The sequence below is a fragment of the Athene cunicularia genome, assembly GCF_003259725.1.
Source record: "Athene cunicularia isolate RWA chromosome 6 unlocalized genomic scaffold, athCun1 chr6_part2, whole genome shotgun sequence".
In the NCBI taxonomy this organism is placed as follows: Eukaryota; Metazoa; Chordata; class Aves; order Strigiformes; family Strigidae; genus Athene; species Athene cunicularia.
The window spans coordinates 6,540,405-6,554,952 of NW_020799106.1; the positions used below are offsets into that span (position 1 = coordinate 6,540,405).

The following is a 14,548-nucleotide window of genomic DNA, read 5'->3' on the forward strand; positions in this document are numbered from 1 at the left end:
CCCCGCCGGGGGCGGTGGTGGGTCTGCTGGGAGGGCGTGTGGCCGTCCTCGGCGAGCAGCGGCCCGGGGAGCGCTTTAGGGTGCAGCCGCGGAGGTGGAGAAGTCCCGAAAATGAAGGCCTGGGTGTCTCGTGGTCAGGAAAATGCCCCTTGGCGGCACCTGCGCCGGGGCAGAGAGGGGTCTGCTGCTTTATATGAGCCTCCCCCGGCAATAACTAGAGCATAACAGTTTTAGCGGTTCTGTATGTCTTTTCCGTTGCTTGCCGTTGGATCGTGTGCGTGTTTTCTCATTTACCGCTGTGGTGCTGTATGCCTTACCAGAAGGAGAAAAAAGAGAAGAAATCTAAACGCCGTGAGAAATCTCAGAGGAAAAGGCCTCAGACGGATGAAAGTGAGCAGTCGGAGAATGAAGTTCATTCTCCGAAAGTCAAGAAACCGAGGGCTGAAGTTAAACAAAATGGTGATGCTAGAGAAGAAAGCCCGGAGAACAAGAAATTATCTTCCTTAAATGCGAAATCCACTAGCAAAAAACGTCATAGTAATTCGAGCGAAACGTCGAGTGGTGATGGTGACAGTGAACAAGAGCAGGTAAAACTAATGACTGATTTGGTTATAGTGATGTACTTAGCTTTCAACTCCTGCCTTGCAGCGAGGTCAAATTTAGAACAGATTATCTTTTTTTTTCTCCCCGTCAGTAGAATGCTATAAATTTTCAGGGTTTAAAGCTACTTGGACTGTCCCTTCTGTCAATTATTTGCGAAAAATGTGAATTATGAAAGTCCTGAAGTTCTAGATCATGGTTTTTCTCAGTTCATCAGTCCAGTACTGTAGTAGCTGTTGGCAGATGGACAAACTGCAGTGAGATAGTGTTTTAATATGATTCAGCATCATTAGATGTGACTATAATTGCCACAAATATAGTTTCATTGACTTCTTTTTGGTATTAGGAATACTTCTCTAGTGAAATGAAGAAGTACTTTGTTTTTAGTGGAAAAAAGTTGATGCATTAATATGTTTTTATGTATCATCTTATTAAATAGTAATTGTTAATGTGACAAAATAGTCCTTGATGTAATAAAATCTCATGATGTTGCAGTTTTGTAAGTCTTTTTAGGCCTTTCTGTAAGGATGTTTTTACTTTGACTATTCCTACTTTATTTAGGTTCCTTTAAAATGGCTTGGTATAAACTACGGTTTTTTTGAAGGGAAACCTGTTTTGATTTGTTTTGAAAAGTCTTTATACCTGTATGTTCTGCTGTTGTTTAGTTTTGCTTCTTCCAATTGATTCTTTACAAAGCATCCAGGGTTTCACTGGTTTCCATGGTTAGCATTCTTTCCTCACTCAGCATTTTAGTCGCTGTGCTGTTAAAACATATATGGAAACGCGTTATGAATTGTGTTTGATGTTCTACACTGTGACGTTATTCTTTTGAGGATCCATTTCTATATCTGTAAATCACTGTGCTGTATTAATTGGGAAGTAGGAAATAGGCTAGATATCAAGCCTGATTCCTGCATATTACAACATATCTGTTAGACTATTAGTAATTATTTAAAATAGAATATTAAAATTTATTTAAGAACTTTCAGAGTTTTAATTTGTGTGTTTTGCATTTATAGGATTATGCCATTAGATATGAAACAGTCTTGAATTACGGATCACTTTTGTCTAACTTGGAAATAAGAAACTAAGTAAAACAAGGGTCTTTAGCTACAGTTGTGATACTGTCACTGAAAATTTGACCCTTGAGTCTGACACCAGTGCCTATGCCATTACCTTGAATTTTCTGATCGTTGTGTGGTGTTCATATGGAATGTTACCTGATTTATTGTTTACCTAACAGGAAATGACCGAAGAACAGAAAGAGGGTGCTTTCTCCAATTTTTCTATTTCCAAAGGGACTGTTCAGCTTCTTCAAGGTAAATTTCTTGGCCTGATGTGACCACAGAAAGTAAATTATCTCTGTCATGTGTTTTTGTACTCAACATATTCAATCAGTGAGCTTGGAGATGCACTCTGCTTGTGTGTATGCAAGCATGGATGCTATACGGAAGGTGCACTGATTGCATACTCTAAATACAGCTTTGAACATAGACTTTTCTGTTTGCAGTATTGCCTTTAATCAGACTTCAGTCAGCCTTTATGGTAGAATATTAAATGACATAGGCTCAAAAATATAAAAAGACATAATTCTGTGAGAGAATTTTTCAATTAAAAGTTATTTTGGTGTATGTAAAGGAAGACCAGTTATATTTAGTATCTTTGACATTAGTTTATACATGGCTTAGTATGAATTAAGAGAAGAAGTGGTTTTGATATATGTTTTATATGAAAGAAAGAGCTTTTCATAGATAGCTGGGGAGTATTCCATAAGTAAAGCCACAGTACTTGAAGGCTTTCATTAAAGGCTAGTAACTTCAGCTGTCCCAGCTAGCACTATGGTGGTATGAAGTGGGAGAATAAAGTGGACAGTTCCAGGGCACTCTTTTTACAGATGACCTCTGTGATTAAATAAATCAGCGGACGTGATGATACAGTCCTGATTTACTTTAGAGTTGATGCAAGTTCTGCTTGGGGTAGTTTCCTCTGAAGAGTATGCAAGAACGCTTGTGAAATGATCGTAATTAAGGAATTCTGTTGAAATTGTCACAGCTCGAGGAGTGACATACCTGTTCCCGGTGCAAGTGAAGACCTTTGACCCAGTGTATACTGGTAAAGATGTCATTGCTCAAGCACGAACTGGAACAGGGAAAACATTCTCTTTTGCTATTCCGTTAACTGAAAAGCTTCAGGGAGACTCACAGGAAAAAAGAAGAGGCCGTTCACCAAAGGTAACTAACTTATGCATAGTTAAAATGCTGATTTTGCTTTGTCTTATGTCAAGAGTGATTCAGATTTTTAGCCCTCTGGAAAAGTTCTTCAAGTTTGTGCAGGTATAAGCTAACCCACGTGAAAGGTTATTTGAAAGCTGTTTTTGTTGGCTTTACCTGCATCCTGCACTGCCTCACCCTCTGACCAGGAGTAAAGAGCACAATAGCTCTATCCACTTGTTAGTTCCTTTTTCTGCTTACAGGGAGACCGGAACTACAGGTGTTTGACATGTTCTTACTTAATTTTCTTCAGTCACCTTACGTCTTCAGGTCCAGTGGTTACTGGATGCTTATTTTTCTCCCAGATTAGTAACAGATTAGTGACTTTTTCTGATTGATAAAAGCTGTCCACTTAACTGTGTTTGTATAAACATGTAAATAGTGGGAGCTTTTAAAAACAGACTTAGTTTTCACTAGGACCACCACAAGGTGTTGAAGCTTCTACTCCAGAGAATGCAGATTCATTGTGAGCTGTCTGCACAGGGAATACCATGTATATTTTTTTTCACCAAATTCTTATGATGCCCTTCAAAACTAGGTAGGCAAAGCTTATCGTATGCCCATTAATAGTGGATTTTTTTTTTTATCAGTTTATTCTGTCTTGTCACCCATCTCATAGATTATCTGAAACTCATTCCAGAACTCGTAGTAGCTCTTCTATTTGCATCTGTCCATCATGTTGGCTGTCTGAATGTGAATGCTGGCTCTAGATTTGGCACAGTCTTGAGGAAAAGGGAAAGCTTTCTTTGAGGGAATCACAAATCTTAAAAGGATTTCAGGCCTGTACCATAGTACACTACTACTTTCTTTGTAATGTGTTTAAATGTTAAAAAAAGTAACAGGACAAGGATTTTAAGGTTCTTTTGTCGAGCCACTGGTGCCAGGTTTGAGAGCATTACTGCAATCACATGTTAAAAACTAAATTAGTTAAAACTTCTAGCTAGTAGCTTGCCCATCACTTGTGGTGAAGCCTGTATATTGGAAGAGAGGATGGTTCCTTCTGCGGGGATGTCATCACAGGTTCCAGAACCATGCTGAACACCAGCTTTGCAGACTGAACATATGTTTCCCTGAGTCACAGGGAGGCAGAGAGACAGTTGATAGCTCTTTCTTACACCTTCCTGCAGGACTGTGAAACATTACCGAGTATGTGTAAAAACATTTAGTTACCCAAATCCTTCAGTCTTTTGCTCAAACAGCATATGTGCATGTAGAAGAAAACTTGTAGCTGATCTGTTCAAGAGCTAAATAAGATCTAAGTACCTCCTGTCTATCTCATTTAAAAAGAAGTTAGACTGCCTAGATGATAATGTGCTGAAGATCAGTGATTTTTACAAGAGACAAACTGTGTTTCTTTAATCTTTGCTTAGATAACTATTTAAACCAGATTAAAAAAAAAAAATTGTGTAGATGGTCAGACCTAAACTAATGATGTGTCTAGCAGTTTCTTGGCAGAAGCCATGCTGAGAGAACATGTTTGTCTTTCTTCTATCTAGGTACTAGTTCTTTGTCCAACAAGAGAGCTGGCAAACCAGGTTGCCAAAGATTTCAAGGACATCACAAGACAACTAACAGTAGCCTGTTTTTATGGAGGAACTCCATATAATGGACAAAGTAAGTGACACTTATCACTAATAACTGAAATGTCAATTGAATGAAATATTTGAGAAATGCAGTTGGGTCCTTCCAAACACACACTTTTAACTCAAGAACTGGAGAGTATTGATGGGGAATTCCGCAGCTCAGAATATATCTTCTTACGGCAAGAAATAATAATATTATTTCAATTGAGAATATCTCAATTATATTCTTAGTGTTCCTTGTTTACTCATGTACTTTAAATTAAAGAGATTGTTAGTGTGTATACAGAGCATTTGGGTTTAGGTTCTTGTAAAGATTTGTATTTTCTTTTAAAAATGTTTTAGATCTGTGATAGGGTTTGGGGGGTTTTTGTGTCATATGGGATATCTAGAGGATCTGTAAGGTGGAGAAGCATTTCTTCATTGTGACAGCGTAATTTATCATCTTGATGGTTGTAAACAAGGAAAATGAGAGTGGGAATGAGAATAAGCTCTTTCATAATATATCTTGAGACATTAGGGATGTTTTTTTTTTTCCTGCTGAACTTCAGGAGGAAGTGATTTCAGTAATTTAGATGGTCAAATAAAGTGTTTTTTACATTTCCAATTAAGTTGGACAATTTGGAAAGAGCTAACTTTTTTCAAAATATGTTAAAAGAAGCTCTTTGTTTGACACTTTATTTAAATCATGGGTAGAGGAAAGGGAGATGGGAAACCTTTATTCCATCAGGAAGAGCAGTAGAACTTCTACCTTAGCAGTTTTGGCTTCTTTCCCCCCCCCAAGTTTTCTCCTCCCATTCATCATTCCATTTGTTCTCACTTCCATTTGTAAAAAATGTACTTAGGAGTGGTTTAAGAAGCTGTTTCATTATTACTAACCTACCATGTGTTTTTTATGTAGAGAATGCTCCATAGTTCACTGCTAATTCCTCTTCTGCTCTTTTCCTGTTTATCAGTTGATCTCATGAGAAGTGGCATTGACATTTTGGTTGGGACACCTGGTCGAATCAAAGACCATCTTCAGAGTGGCAAGTTGGACCTTACCAAGGTCAAACATGTTGTACTTGATGAAGTTGACCAGATGCTGGACATGGGATTTGCTGAGCAAGTAGAAGACATTTTACGAGTTGCCTACAAGAAGGGTAATCTCAATATTTAAACAAATAGTAGGAAATGTTAGTAATAATTTAGTCTGCTAAAATTTAGGTATTTCTGCAAGCTGCAAGATGGCTTTGTTTAGAAATGACTGAATACTATATATGGTAGGAAATGTACTGTGAACACAGTACCTGAGGAAGTGTTGTGAAAGTGGGAAACATTCAGAGGACCTTTGCAAAGCTTAGAATCCCATAACTAGGGATCTGTAGATAACTTGGACACCTATCTATAAGTTGGACTTGAGACATCTTCCAGTTAAAAGGAATTAGAAGTCTTTTACCCATTTCATGGCTTGAAAATAGATTTGATTTTTGGTCGTAATAGCTTTTTTCCTAATTTTGAAAATATTTAACCTTCCAGAGTATTTTTTCTCCAGGTGTTGGTAATGCATAAATTTAAAAAGCAGAATTGCCTTTATTTTATGTACTGATATTTGATGTCATATTTTTAATAATGCATATAATCAACTTGTATACATCTGTAAGATGAAACGTATGAGGTTTGTGAAACATTGTTCTGTGTTTTAGATTCTGAAGACAATCCGCAAACACTGCTTTTTTCTGCTACTTGCCCTCATTGGGTGTATGATGTGGCTAAGAAATACATGAAGTCTAGATATGAACAGATTGACCTTATTGGGAAAAGAACTCAAAAGGCTGCTACAACAGTGGAAGTGAGTAATCTATCTAATGTGGAATGTTTTCAGGCCTTTTCCCTTTTCCTTTTTCCTTTATGCGATGAATGGTCATCCCATCCTAAGGTACATTATCAGAATGATGTTGAAAGTTGGTTTTATAAGTATATATTAATATATACTTATATTAATATATACTTTTATATATATATTATATATACTTATAATATATATTGATATATACTTTTTTTTATAAGTATAAGGCACATTACAGCTAGTCAAAAGTGTTTCTAGGTTTAGGATATCTCTGTCTCTTCTCACAGCATCCTATAACCATATAGACACCTTGGGTAGAGTTAGGATTCAGTTATCAGTTAGTTTTGTTGGTTTTCAGAGAAAATAGGTATCTGGATTTATCCAAGTTGGAAACAAAAGGCACACATTAACATCAGCCTGGCTCTTTTAAATCATCACAGCTGAATTCTGCTATTTTATATACAGGAGATTTTTTTCAAACTTGCTGTGTGTATCTCGCCTCTCTAGGCCTTAGCTTGCTGTGCAGTAAATACCATAGCAAGGAATACAGTACGTAGATGCTAGAAGCCTGAATTAATTATCTTTACTTGCTAAAATAAGATACTCTTTCTGCTTAAGTACTGCTGTTTACTTTAGACAGATCAGTTGGATACATTATAACTGTATCGGTGGGATTACAAGAATATCAATCTTGTGCTTTAAAAAAGCTTTTTAACGAACTGTATTTATTTGTTTCACTTTACCTGATATAAAGCTTTAGTTGATAGAACTGCGACAAAATCTTGCACCCCTGACTGTCCTCCAGAGAAATGATATAACATCTCCTGCTCTTTTTTTTTTCCTTGCTTTAAAAAAAGGGATGTGTACACTGTCATCTTTTTTTTCCTCTTACTGTAATTATTTTGCTTAATGTTAGAGTAATTGTGGTGGGCAGAAGAGCCTTATGGATTTTACATGTTCCAGGAACGTGAGTTAGCATATTTTGCCCATCAGGAAACTGTGTAGCTCTTTAGTATTTGTGGATTTTACAGTTTCAAATGTATTGAAAAAGAATCTTATGTTTTCATGGAAGCTAAACACTGCAATTCTTTTCCGTAGCATTTGGCAATAGAGTGTCACTGGTCTCAGAGAGCTGCGGTTATTGGAGATGTCATTCAGGTCTACAGTGGCAGCCATGGGAGAACTATAGTCTTTTGTGAGACCAAAAAGGAGGCGAATGAACTGGCTCTAAATGCTTCAATCAAACAGGTATCATCTATATTAAGTAACAAAACCTTTGAGAAGTGTATCAACTCTGTTTTAAAAGGAAGCTTTAAAAATGGATAAGGCAAGTGGTCAGATAGTGCAGCCTAGTCCTGAAGACTATAATGCTGTAAACCTTCAACTAGTTTGTTGGTTTTTTTTTTAAAGGTTCTTTTTGGCAGTTTTGAAACTAACAGATACTGGGCTACAAAGAATTTTTTCCTTAAAAGATGAGCTCTCATTAACATTAAATGAAACAGTTGTGAATTAGTTTTTCTGTAGTGTGCGCTGTCTTGGATTAAAGAATGGTGGTAGACTTGGAGAATTACTAGGATAAGGGGTCACGATAGTAGAATAGCAGTTACTGAGCTGTGATGCTGACATTTATTAGTGTTGTTGGGGGGCAGTTGGGGTTTAGAGTTGTAATATAACAGAGTCTATATTTGTATTTTCATCAAGATGTTCATTAGCTGTCAAGAAGACCTTAAAGATGTATACACAGAAAGAATTCGATCTGCCCTCTCTTGTGAATAACCTCTAGTGTATTCCTGAGATTTGTGGTATGGCACACACTAGCACTGGTGGAAAATTAACTCGTTGATGTAGCGGTGCAATGTCTATGATGTGTAGTGACACTGGCACTGCATGGTTGGTTTTGGTGGTGGTATCACAGCAACTACTTTTTCTGTATGTGTTTCCATCAAGGAGATGGGTTATGTCTAGAAAGCAGTACAGCACTGTGTTCTTAGGGAAAGGAGAAGGTTTTCTGATCTGCTACAACTGTGTTCAGGAGTGTTTCTCCTACGCTCCTAGATCACCTCAGTAACAACTAAACCTGAATGTGGCACCTTATCCTATGTTACTGGTGGTGTTAGCGATATCAAATCTTGCATAGGCTGTACAGAACTCTGATCTTGGCAGGTAAGAGAAGGAAATTACTTGGATGTTTCAGTTTTAGCATTTTAATACTTGCTAACAGAATATATGCCTATTCCATTTACCACCTGAAGTAAATCCAAAACTGTCTGAAAAGGAGCTTGTTGAATTCTGTGCTGACCCTAACATTGTGTTAGTATTTCTTCAAATCATTCTCTGTTTACATGGGGAAAATCTGGTAGCCATCTACAGGCAAGCTGTGAAATGTGGAGGAAAAAACCCCAAATTTTGTATGATACTTGTTACTGCTGTGATACACAAGGACTTTCAGAGTGTTTGGATTTAAACAATTCTCTTTGAAGCCATAGTTGGTTTCTTTTTTTAGGACCCACTTATATTTTAATTCTTTAATTGGTAGTGGGGGAAATTAGTATATTAAAGAGGATTAAGAAGCAATACTATTTTGTAAAAAATGTCTAAATGAATACTAAGAAGGCCTAAGAAAATTGTTAAGGACTATTTTGAAACAGCTAAGCCTTGCATAGATGGTGTGGATGGCAGGTTAGGGCATAGTTGTTTTCATAGGTCACAGTAATTTGAGGTGGAGATAAGACACATGTTGCGGTTCTATTTTCTTATCTTTGTTAAAGATCTTTGAGGTATATGAATAAGAAGTACTGAGTAAATATTGTAAGACACCTACATTATAAACTCTGGTAATTCAGTTCTGTATCTTGCCATATGGTATCTATCAAATACCAAGATATTGTACCCCAAACTGACCATAAAATGGAGCACTGCCTTGGATTTTGGTACAGTCCTTATAATCTTACTGTTTTTCAGGATTGCCAGTCATTGCATGGGGACATTCCACAGAAACAAAGAGAGATCACACTGAAAGGCTTTAGAAATGGTACCTTTAAAGTTCTGGTTGCAACCAACGTCGCTGCCCGTGGTTTAGATATCCCCGAAGTCGACCTGGTTGTACAAGGTTCACCACCAAAGGTAGGAGATGGTTATGTTGGGTATCTTGTAATAATCTGTAATCTTGTTTTCAAGTAGTATATGTTATCAGGTGATGTATTCACCATGCAAACTTTATCAGCATTGCATTTAAGGGTAAGAAATGTCCTGATATATAGAAGGTAGTTTCTTAGAGGATTTTTTCAGAGTGCTTCAGTCTCCAGTATGTTTAAAGATGGTCTCCTTAAAATGCCTTCCATTAAGACTGTTCAAAGCCTCTCCCTTCAAGGCTGTGTGTGGTCATTGCAAGTCTGGAAGCAGTGGGAAGTCAAGAAAGGCTGTTCATCTTGAAAGAACAATTCATTAAGTAGGGGCATATATGAGGAGAGGACCCCAACAGTGAGAACACTGGCTGAAGTTAAGACAGTTTAAAAGAAACAAGATAATATTTCAGTGAATTTGCTATTAATATCTCAGTAATCATGCTCAAGTTAATGTGCAGGAGGGTGAGTGGGATTGTTACAGAGGTATACATGCTCAAAATGTTTTCTCATATTCTTTGTGGTGATGCCAAAACAAGACTTAGTTGCTTTGTGCGCATGGTTCTGGCTTTCAAACTATGATTTTTAGAGGGTTATGGAAAAGCTTATTCATTTGCCTTTAGTGAAACAGTGGTTTGTAATTTAATTCTCTGATGCAATTATTGTGTATTGCTCAGGCTTAACTGTAATAGCTTGTACTAAATTATGTGAATACAATGAATTGATTAAATTGCAGTAAATTACATAAGTCATAAGGGTATTTATTTTGAAGGATGTGGAGTCCTATATCCATCGTTCCGGACGCACAGGTCGAGCTGGACGGACTGGAATCTGTATCTGTTTTTACCAGCGAAAGGAAGAATATCAGTTAAGATATGTGGAACAAAAAGCGGTAAAGTATATAGTTTTCTTCTAATCATGAAGAATGAGATGTAATGTGTTAGTGTAGCATCTAAAGTCTTCCTGTTTGTTCAGTACTTCAGTTACAAAATGCAGCTTATAAAGCACCCAGCTGAGGCTCAGTTACCTAGCGGAGTTTGGGTACAGTGTCAGTTACTGTGGAGCAGGGAGCGTGCTGCAGATTCTCATGCCCACGCTTTTTCAGCAAATGCCAGTAAGATTGTACCTGTGGAAATGGGAAAAAATAAGCAGGATTTCAGTTTAGTGTTCACCCTGACTTGTCATCTGATCAGTGATCTGCATATGTGTAGTTTTACTGAGAACTGTTACTTCCATTTTTGCACCTTGTGCACTGTTCCATATGGTTTTCTTGCCAATTAAGTATTCAGTTGGGTTGAGATAGTTTAGTCTCGGCACATGAAACTCAGACTTACATTTAGAAAGCCTGTGTAATTGTAAATCAAAGTAAATCGGACTAAATTAATAATTTAAAATTTGTAGGTCTTTTCCCCTGGAATCTGCTGAAATGGTCTCTATTTATTTCAGTTTAAGGTCACTGAATCATTTAAACTGACCCGGTACATAAAAGGCTTTTAAGTGTTACCCATTTCCCTGCAAGCTTAATCTTGTAATTTTCACTAGTAAAAGTTGGGAGTTAAAAGGTGAAAAGAAGAAGAAAAGTGATAGATTTAAATGCTTGCTTCATTGGAGTCCAGTAGTTTTTCTTCATAACTGAATCATTTATGGTCTACAACCTTCATCTGTATTTTGCTTTTTAAATTTCAGGGCATTACATTCAAGCGTGTTGGTGTTCCTACTGCAACAGATATAATAAAAGCTTCCAGCAAAGATGCCATCAGGTATGTTCGGTGACTCAAGCCCTGTTGTATCTTCCTGTCTTCCTAGTTCAGATGGGCTGTCTGGGTAACTTACTGCTGTCTCTGAATGGATCACCATTAAAGTCTTGGACTGCTGTTTTTCTTCTATTCCAGACCCTAGTAAATACTAGTGTATAATGCTTGGTTTGTTTGTTTTGGGTTTTTTTCTGCTTTAATTACTTAGGTGTCTGGATTCTGTTCCTGAAACTGCTATTGAGTATTTCAGAGAATCTGCTCGGTTGTTAATACAAGAAAGGGGACCAGTTAATGCTCTGGCTGCAGCTCTAGCACACATTTCAGGTGCTACTTCCATTGAACAGCGCTCCTTGCTGAACTCAGATGTGGTAAGGCTGGATGACTTAACATTTATCTTGAATCTAAAAAAACCCAACACACCTCTGTGGTGTTTAAATAGAGAATTATTTGTCTCCTAATGATTTTGTTGATGGAAACTGTACTTAAGCCACTAGGAACTACTGGTTTAGTTAAAAGCAAGAATATAGTGGCTATAAGTATACTCGCCCTCCCATAACAGTATCCACTGGAAAACTTAGTTTATAAACTGTAAATTACCAGGTTTCTTGTGTCTGATAGATGTGTTGAAGTTTATTCCTCTGACTGAATGGAGCATGCCCAATTTCTTCTCTTTAGGGATTTGTGACAATGATACTACGCTGCTCTGAAGAAATAAATAATATGAGCTATGCTTGGCGAAGACTCCGTGATCTGTTGGGTGATGGTGTTGATAGGAAAGTGAACAGAATGTGTTTCCTCAAAGGAAGAATGGTAAGCTTTTTTGTATCTTTGCTGCTGAGCTTTTCTGATTGTAGCCTTTTCTCAGCAATTGTCAGGGGAGATATTTGGTCTTTTTTTTCCCCACATTCCAGGCTCTGTTGATAAGGACATGACTCTGGTAGAAGGATGGGCCTCAGTCTGTTTTATTCGGGCTCAGGCATCTCAGGGGCTTAGGGCTCTGCTTGACACTTCAGAAACAGATGCTGAATGAACTTTTATGTAGAGATTTGTAATAAAGCATTAAGATTGGTATGAGTGCAGGTAGAACAGGTGCCTTTTAGGTACCAAAAGAAGAGAGATGTAAATATGGCAGATGTTGATGGCACTTAGTTTAGCAAATCATCAAAATCACAGCACATCTATAGCCAATACTGAGAATACCCAGACTTGGTAAACTAGAAAGCCTACAACAAGGGACAACCTACAGTTGAACAACAGTTCAAAGACTTTTTTTTTTTTCCAAATAAAAACAGTTCTTGTCCTAAGTGTTGTGTATATTCTCTTCTACATTCCCTCTCTGTGTAAAAGTTAACCTGCATGTCTTGCCATATGAATTTCACATATAGTTCACAAGGTTTCTTATCCAGACCATGCTGATTTTAAGTTTGACTTGAGGACACTTTTTTATGTCAGTGAACTGTTTTTACTATTCCCGTGCCTGAAATTTTTTCTAGTGCATCATTCACACATGATATTTGATATTGCATTAATTGCTAAGATTTGGTTTATTGTCCTTGCCTCTGTCTCTTCACAGCATGGTTCTGTATTTGATGTATGGAACACTATCTATGGATGGTTTTCCCTACATCAGATTTGTAGTTCTCAGATTCCAAATTGCTCATTCAGACAAAGAATAGCTTTTTAACATGTGAATTATGTATTATAGTTAATCATTCAAGTAGTTTAATTTCAGATTTCTAGTGTAAACCTAGATACTCACTTCATTGGCAGAATAAAATTTACAGAAGACCACATTTTAGGATGGAAGAGGGTTGTAAGCTGTAAAGAGCTGTTAAAGAGCCAAGAAAATATGAACTGGAAGTACTGGCTATGCAGAGGAAAGAAAAATGTGTATATCTGAGGAAAATGTTAAAAGTGAAAGTTTTGGTGTTCTGAGAAATACTGATGCAACTTTCTCAATGTTCAAAGACTTTGAAGTATCTTAAATCTTTATTAAAAAAATGTAAATGTAAACCTTTTTGTTCTAGTACATAGATTTGTAGGCTCTTTTTTTTTAAACTGCAATCAATTAAAAGACCATTAAAATTATTTTCTCTTTTTTTTAGGGTGTATGCTTTGATATTCCTGCAGCAGACCTAAAGGAAGTAGAGGTATGTTCAGTGAAATTCCTGATTACAGCAAACTAGATGAAACTGGCTGGACTGGGTTAGACAGAAAACATTATGTAGCCTGTATCCTGCCTTTCCTAGTGGCAAAAGGGATGGCTTTGAAGGAACTAAAGAACAGAAGAAACATACAGTGTTCCTTTCCTAATGTACTCCCTTCTCCAAAAACCTGTAGCTTGAAACTTTTGCTCTGAGAAGAGTGGTGGTGTGAACAACCCACCCCTTGTTACTGCTGCAGGATTAATCTTTGTAGGAAATGAGTTTCATTATGCTATAAAATAAGCTTTTTTTTTCTATTCCTCACCCCCCATTCATTTTAGTGAGAATTCTCTCCACAGAAAAGTGAATTCCAGGTTTTTGCTTGGCAGAAGTAGTATTCCCATGCCAAAATTCCATAGACTTCCCATCTTTCTTTCAGGTATTTTTCCCTTAGTGCATCTCTATACCCTCATGTCCTAGCATTCATTCACAGGATTCTAAATCAATGTTTGGCTCTGGAATTGAGGGGAGGGTGTGGATTTGTGATCAGTAATAATTGTAGTGGTATTCTTAGTAAATGAAAGCTGGGGAAAGTTTACTGATGAGGCTGCTCTGTAAAGCTCTCAAGGTGAGCGGGTTTCCATTCTGTTCTTTAGGATCTGAGGTGTACTCAGACTGCTGTAGCTCTTATGCTTAAAATTTTGAAACCAGTATTGACCACTTTAGTTAGAAACTTTTGAATCCCCTATACTGGCTCACAATTTCACCTTTTCAGTTGAGCAGACATAGGAATTATGAAATAGCCTGTATTTGCATTCCTAGAATTTAACTTGCTATGTCTGATTTTGTTTCAACAGGCAAGATGGGAAGATTCAAAACAATGGCGTTTGTGCGTGGCGACTGAATTACCTGAGTTAGTAGAATCACAGCGAGGTGGTGGCAATGGAGGAGGAAGCAGCCGAAGCCCCTCAAGCTCCAGAAATGGGCGGCGTGGTAGCTCCGGTAGAAACAGATTCAGAAGCAGAGGCCAGAAACGAAGTTTTGAAAGAGCATTTGATCGTTAACTTCAACCATCCACAAGTGGAAAAAGTGGGACTGCAGTTATGTTATGTTAAAATAGGCTATTCCTCTGTGTTTGTACCACTCGGAAAACTCTTGTCATTCAGATTTCTTTTTCTCAGTACTACTCTGGTCATAAACAAGATCCTTTTCACTTTAAAAATTACAAAAAAAAAAAAAAAAAAAAGAAA

At 37.3% G+C, this 14,548-nt stretch overlaps 1 protein-coding gene across 1 annotated transcript in view; it reads left to right on the top strand.

The window, feature by feature from the left end:
• LOC113481817 (nucleolar RNA helicase 2-like) overlaps positions 1 to 14,527 on the top strand; it is a gene marked incomplete at its 5' end in the record, with an annotated part of 14,674 nt that extends 147 nt beyond the window's left edge. The window contains 14 exons of the mRNA XM_026851754.1: positions 321 to 587; positions 1,844 to 1,919; positions 2,653 to 2,831; positions 4,367 to 4,484; positions 5,407 to 5,592; positions 6,136 to 6,281; positions 7,377 to 7,526; positions 9,240 to 9,401; positions 10,173 to 10,292; positions 11,087 to 11,160; positions 11,363 to 11,522; positions 11,830 to 11,964; positions 13,260 to 13,304; positions 14,156 to 14,527. Coding sequence (XP_026707555.1) covers positions 321 to 587; positions 1,844 to 1,919; positions 2,653 to 2,831; positions 4,367 to 4,484; positions 5,407 to 5,592; positions 6,136 to 6,281; positions 7,377 to 7,526; positions 9,240 to 9,401; positions 10,173 to 10,292; positions 11,087 to 11,160; positions 11,363 to 11,522; positions 11,830 to 11,964; positions 13,260 to 13,304; positions 14,156 to 14,362 — 2,025 coding nt within the window. The remainder of the gene's footprint in view (positions 1 to 320; positions 588 to 1,843; positions 1,920 to 2,652; positions 2,832 to 4,366; positions 4,485 to 5,406; positions 5,593 to 6,135; positions 6,282 to 7,376; positions 7,527 to 9,239; positions 9,402 to 10,172; positions 10,293 to 11,086; positions 11,161 to 11,362; positions 11,523 to 11,829; positions 11,965 to 13,259; positions 13,305 to 14,155) is intronic.
• Positions 14,528 to 14,548: the final 21 nt, after the last annotated feature.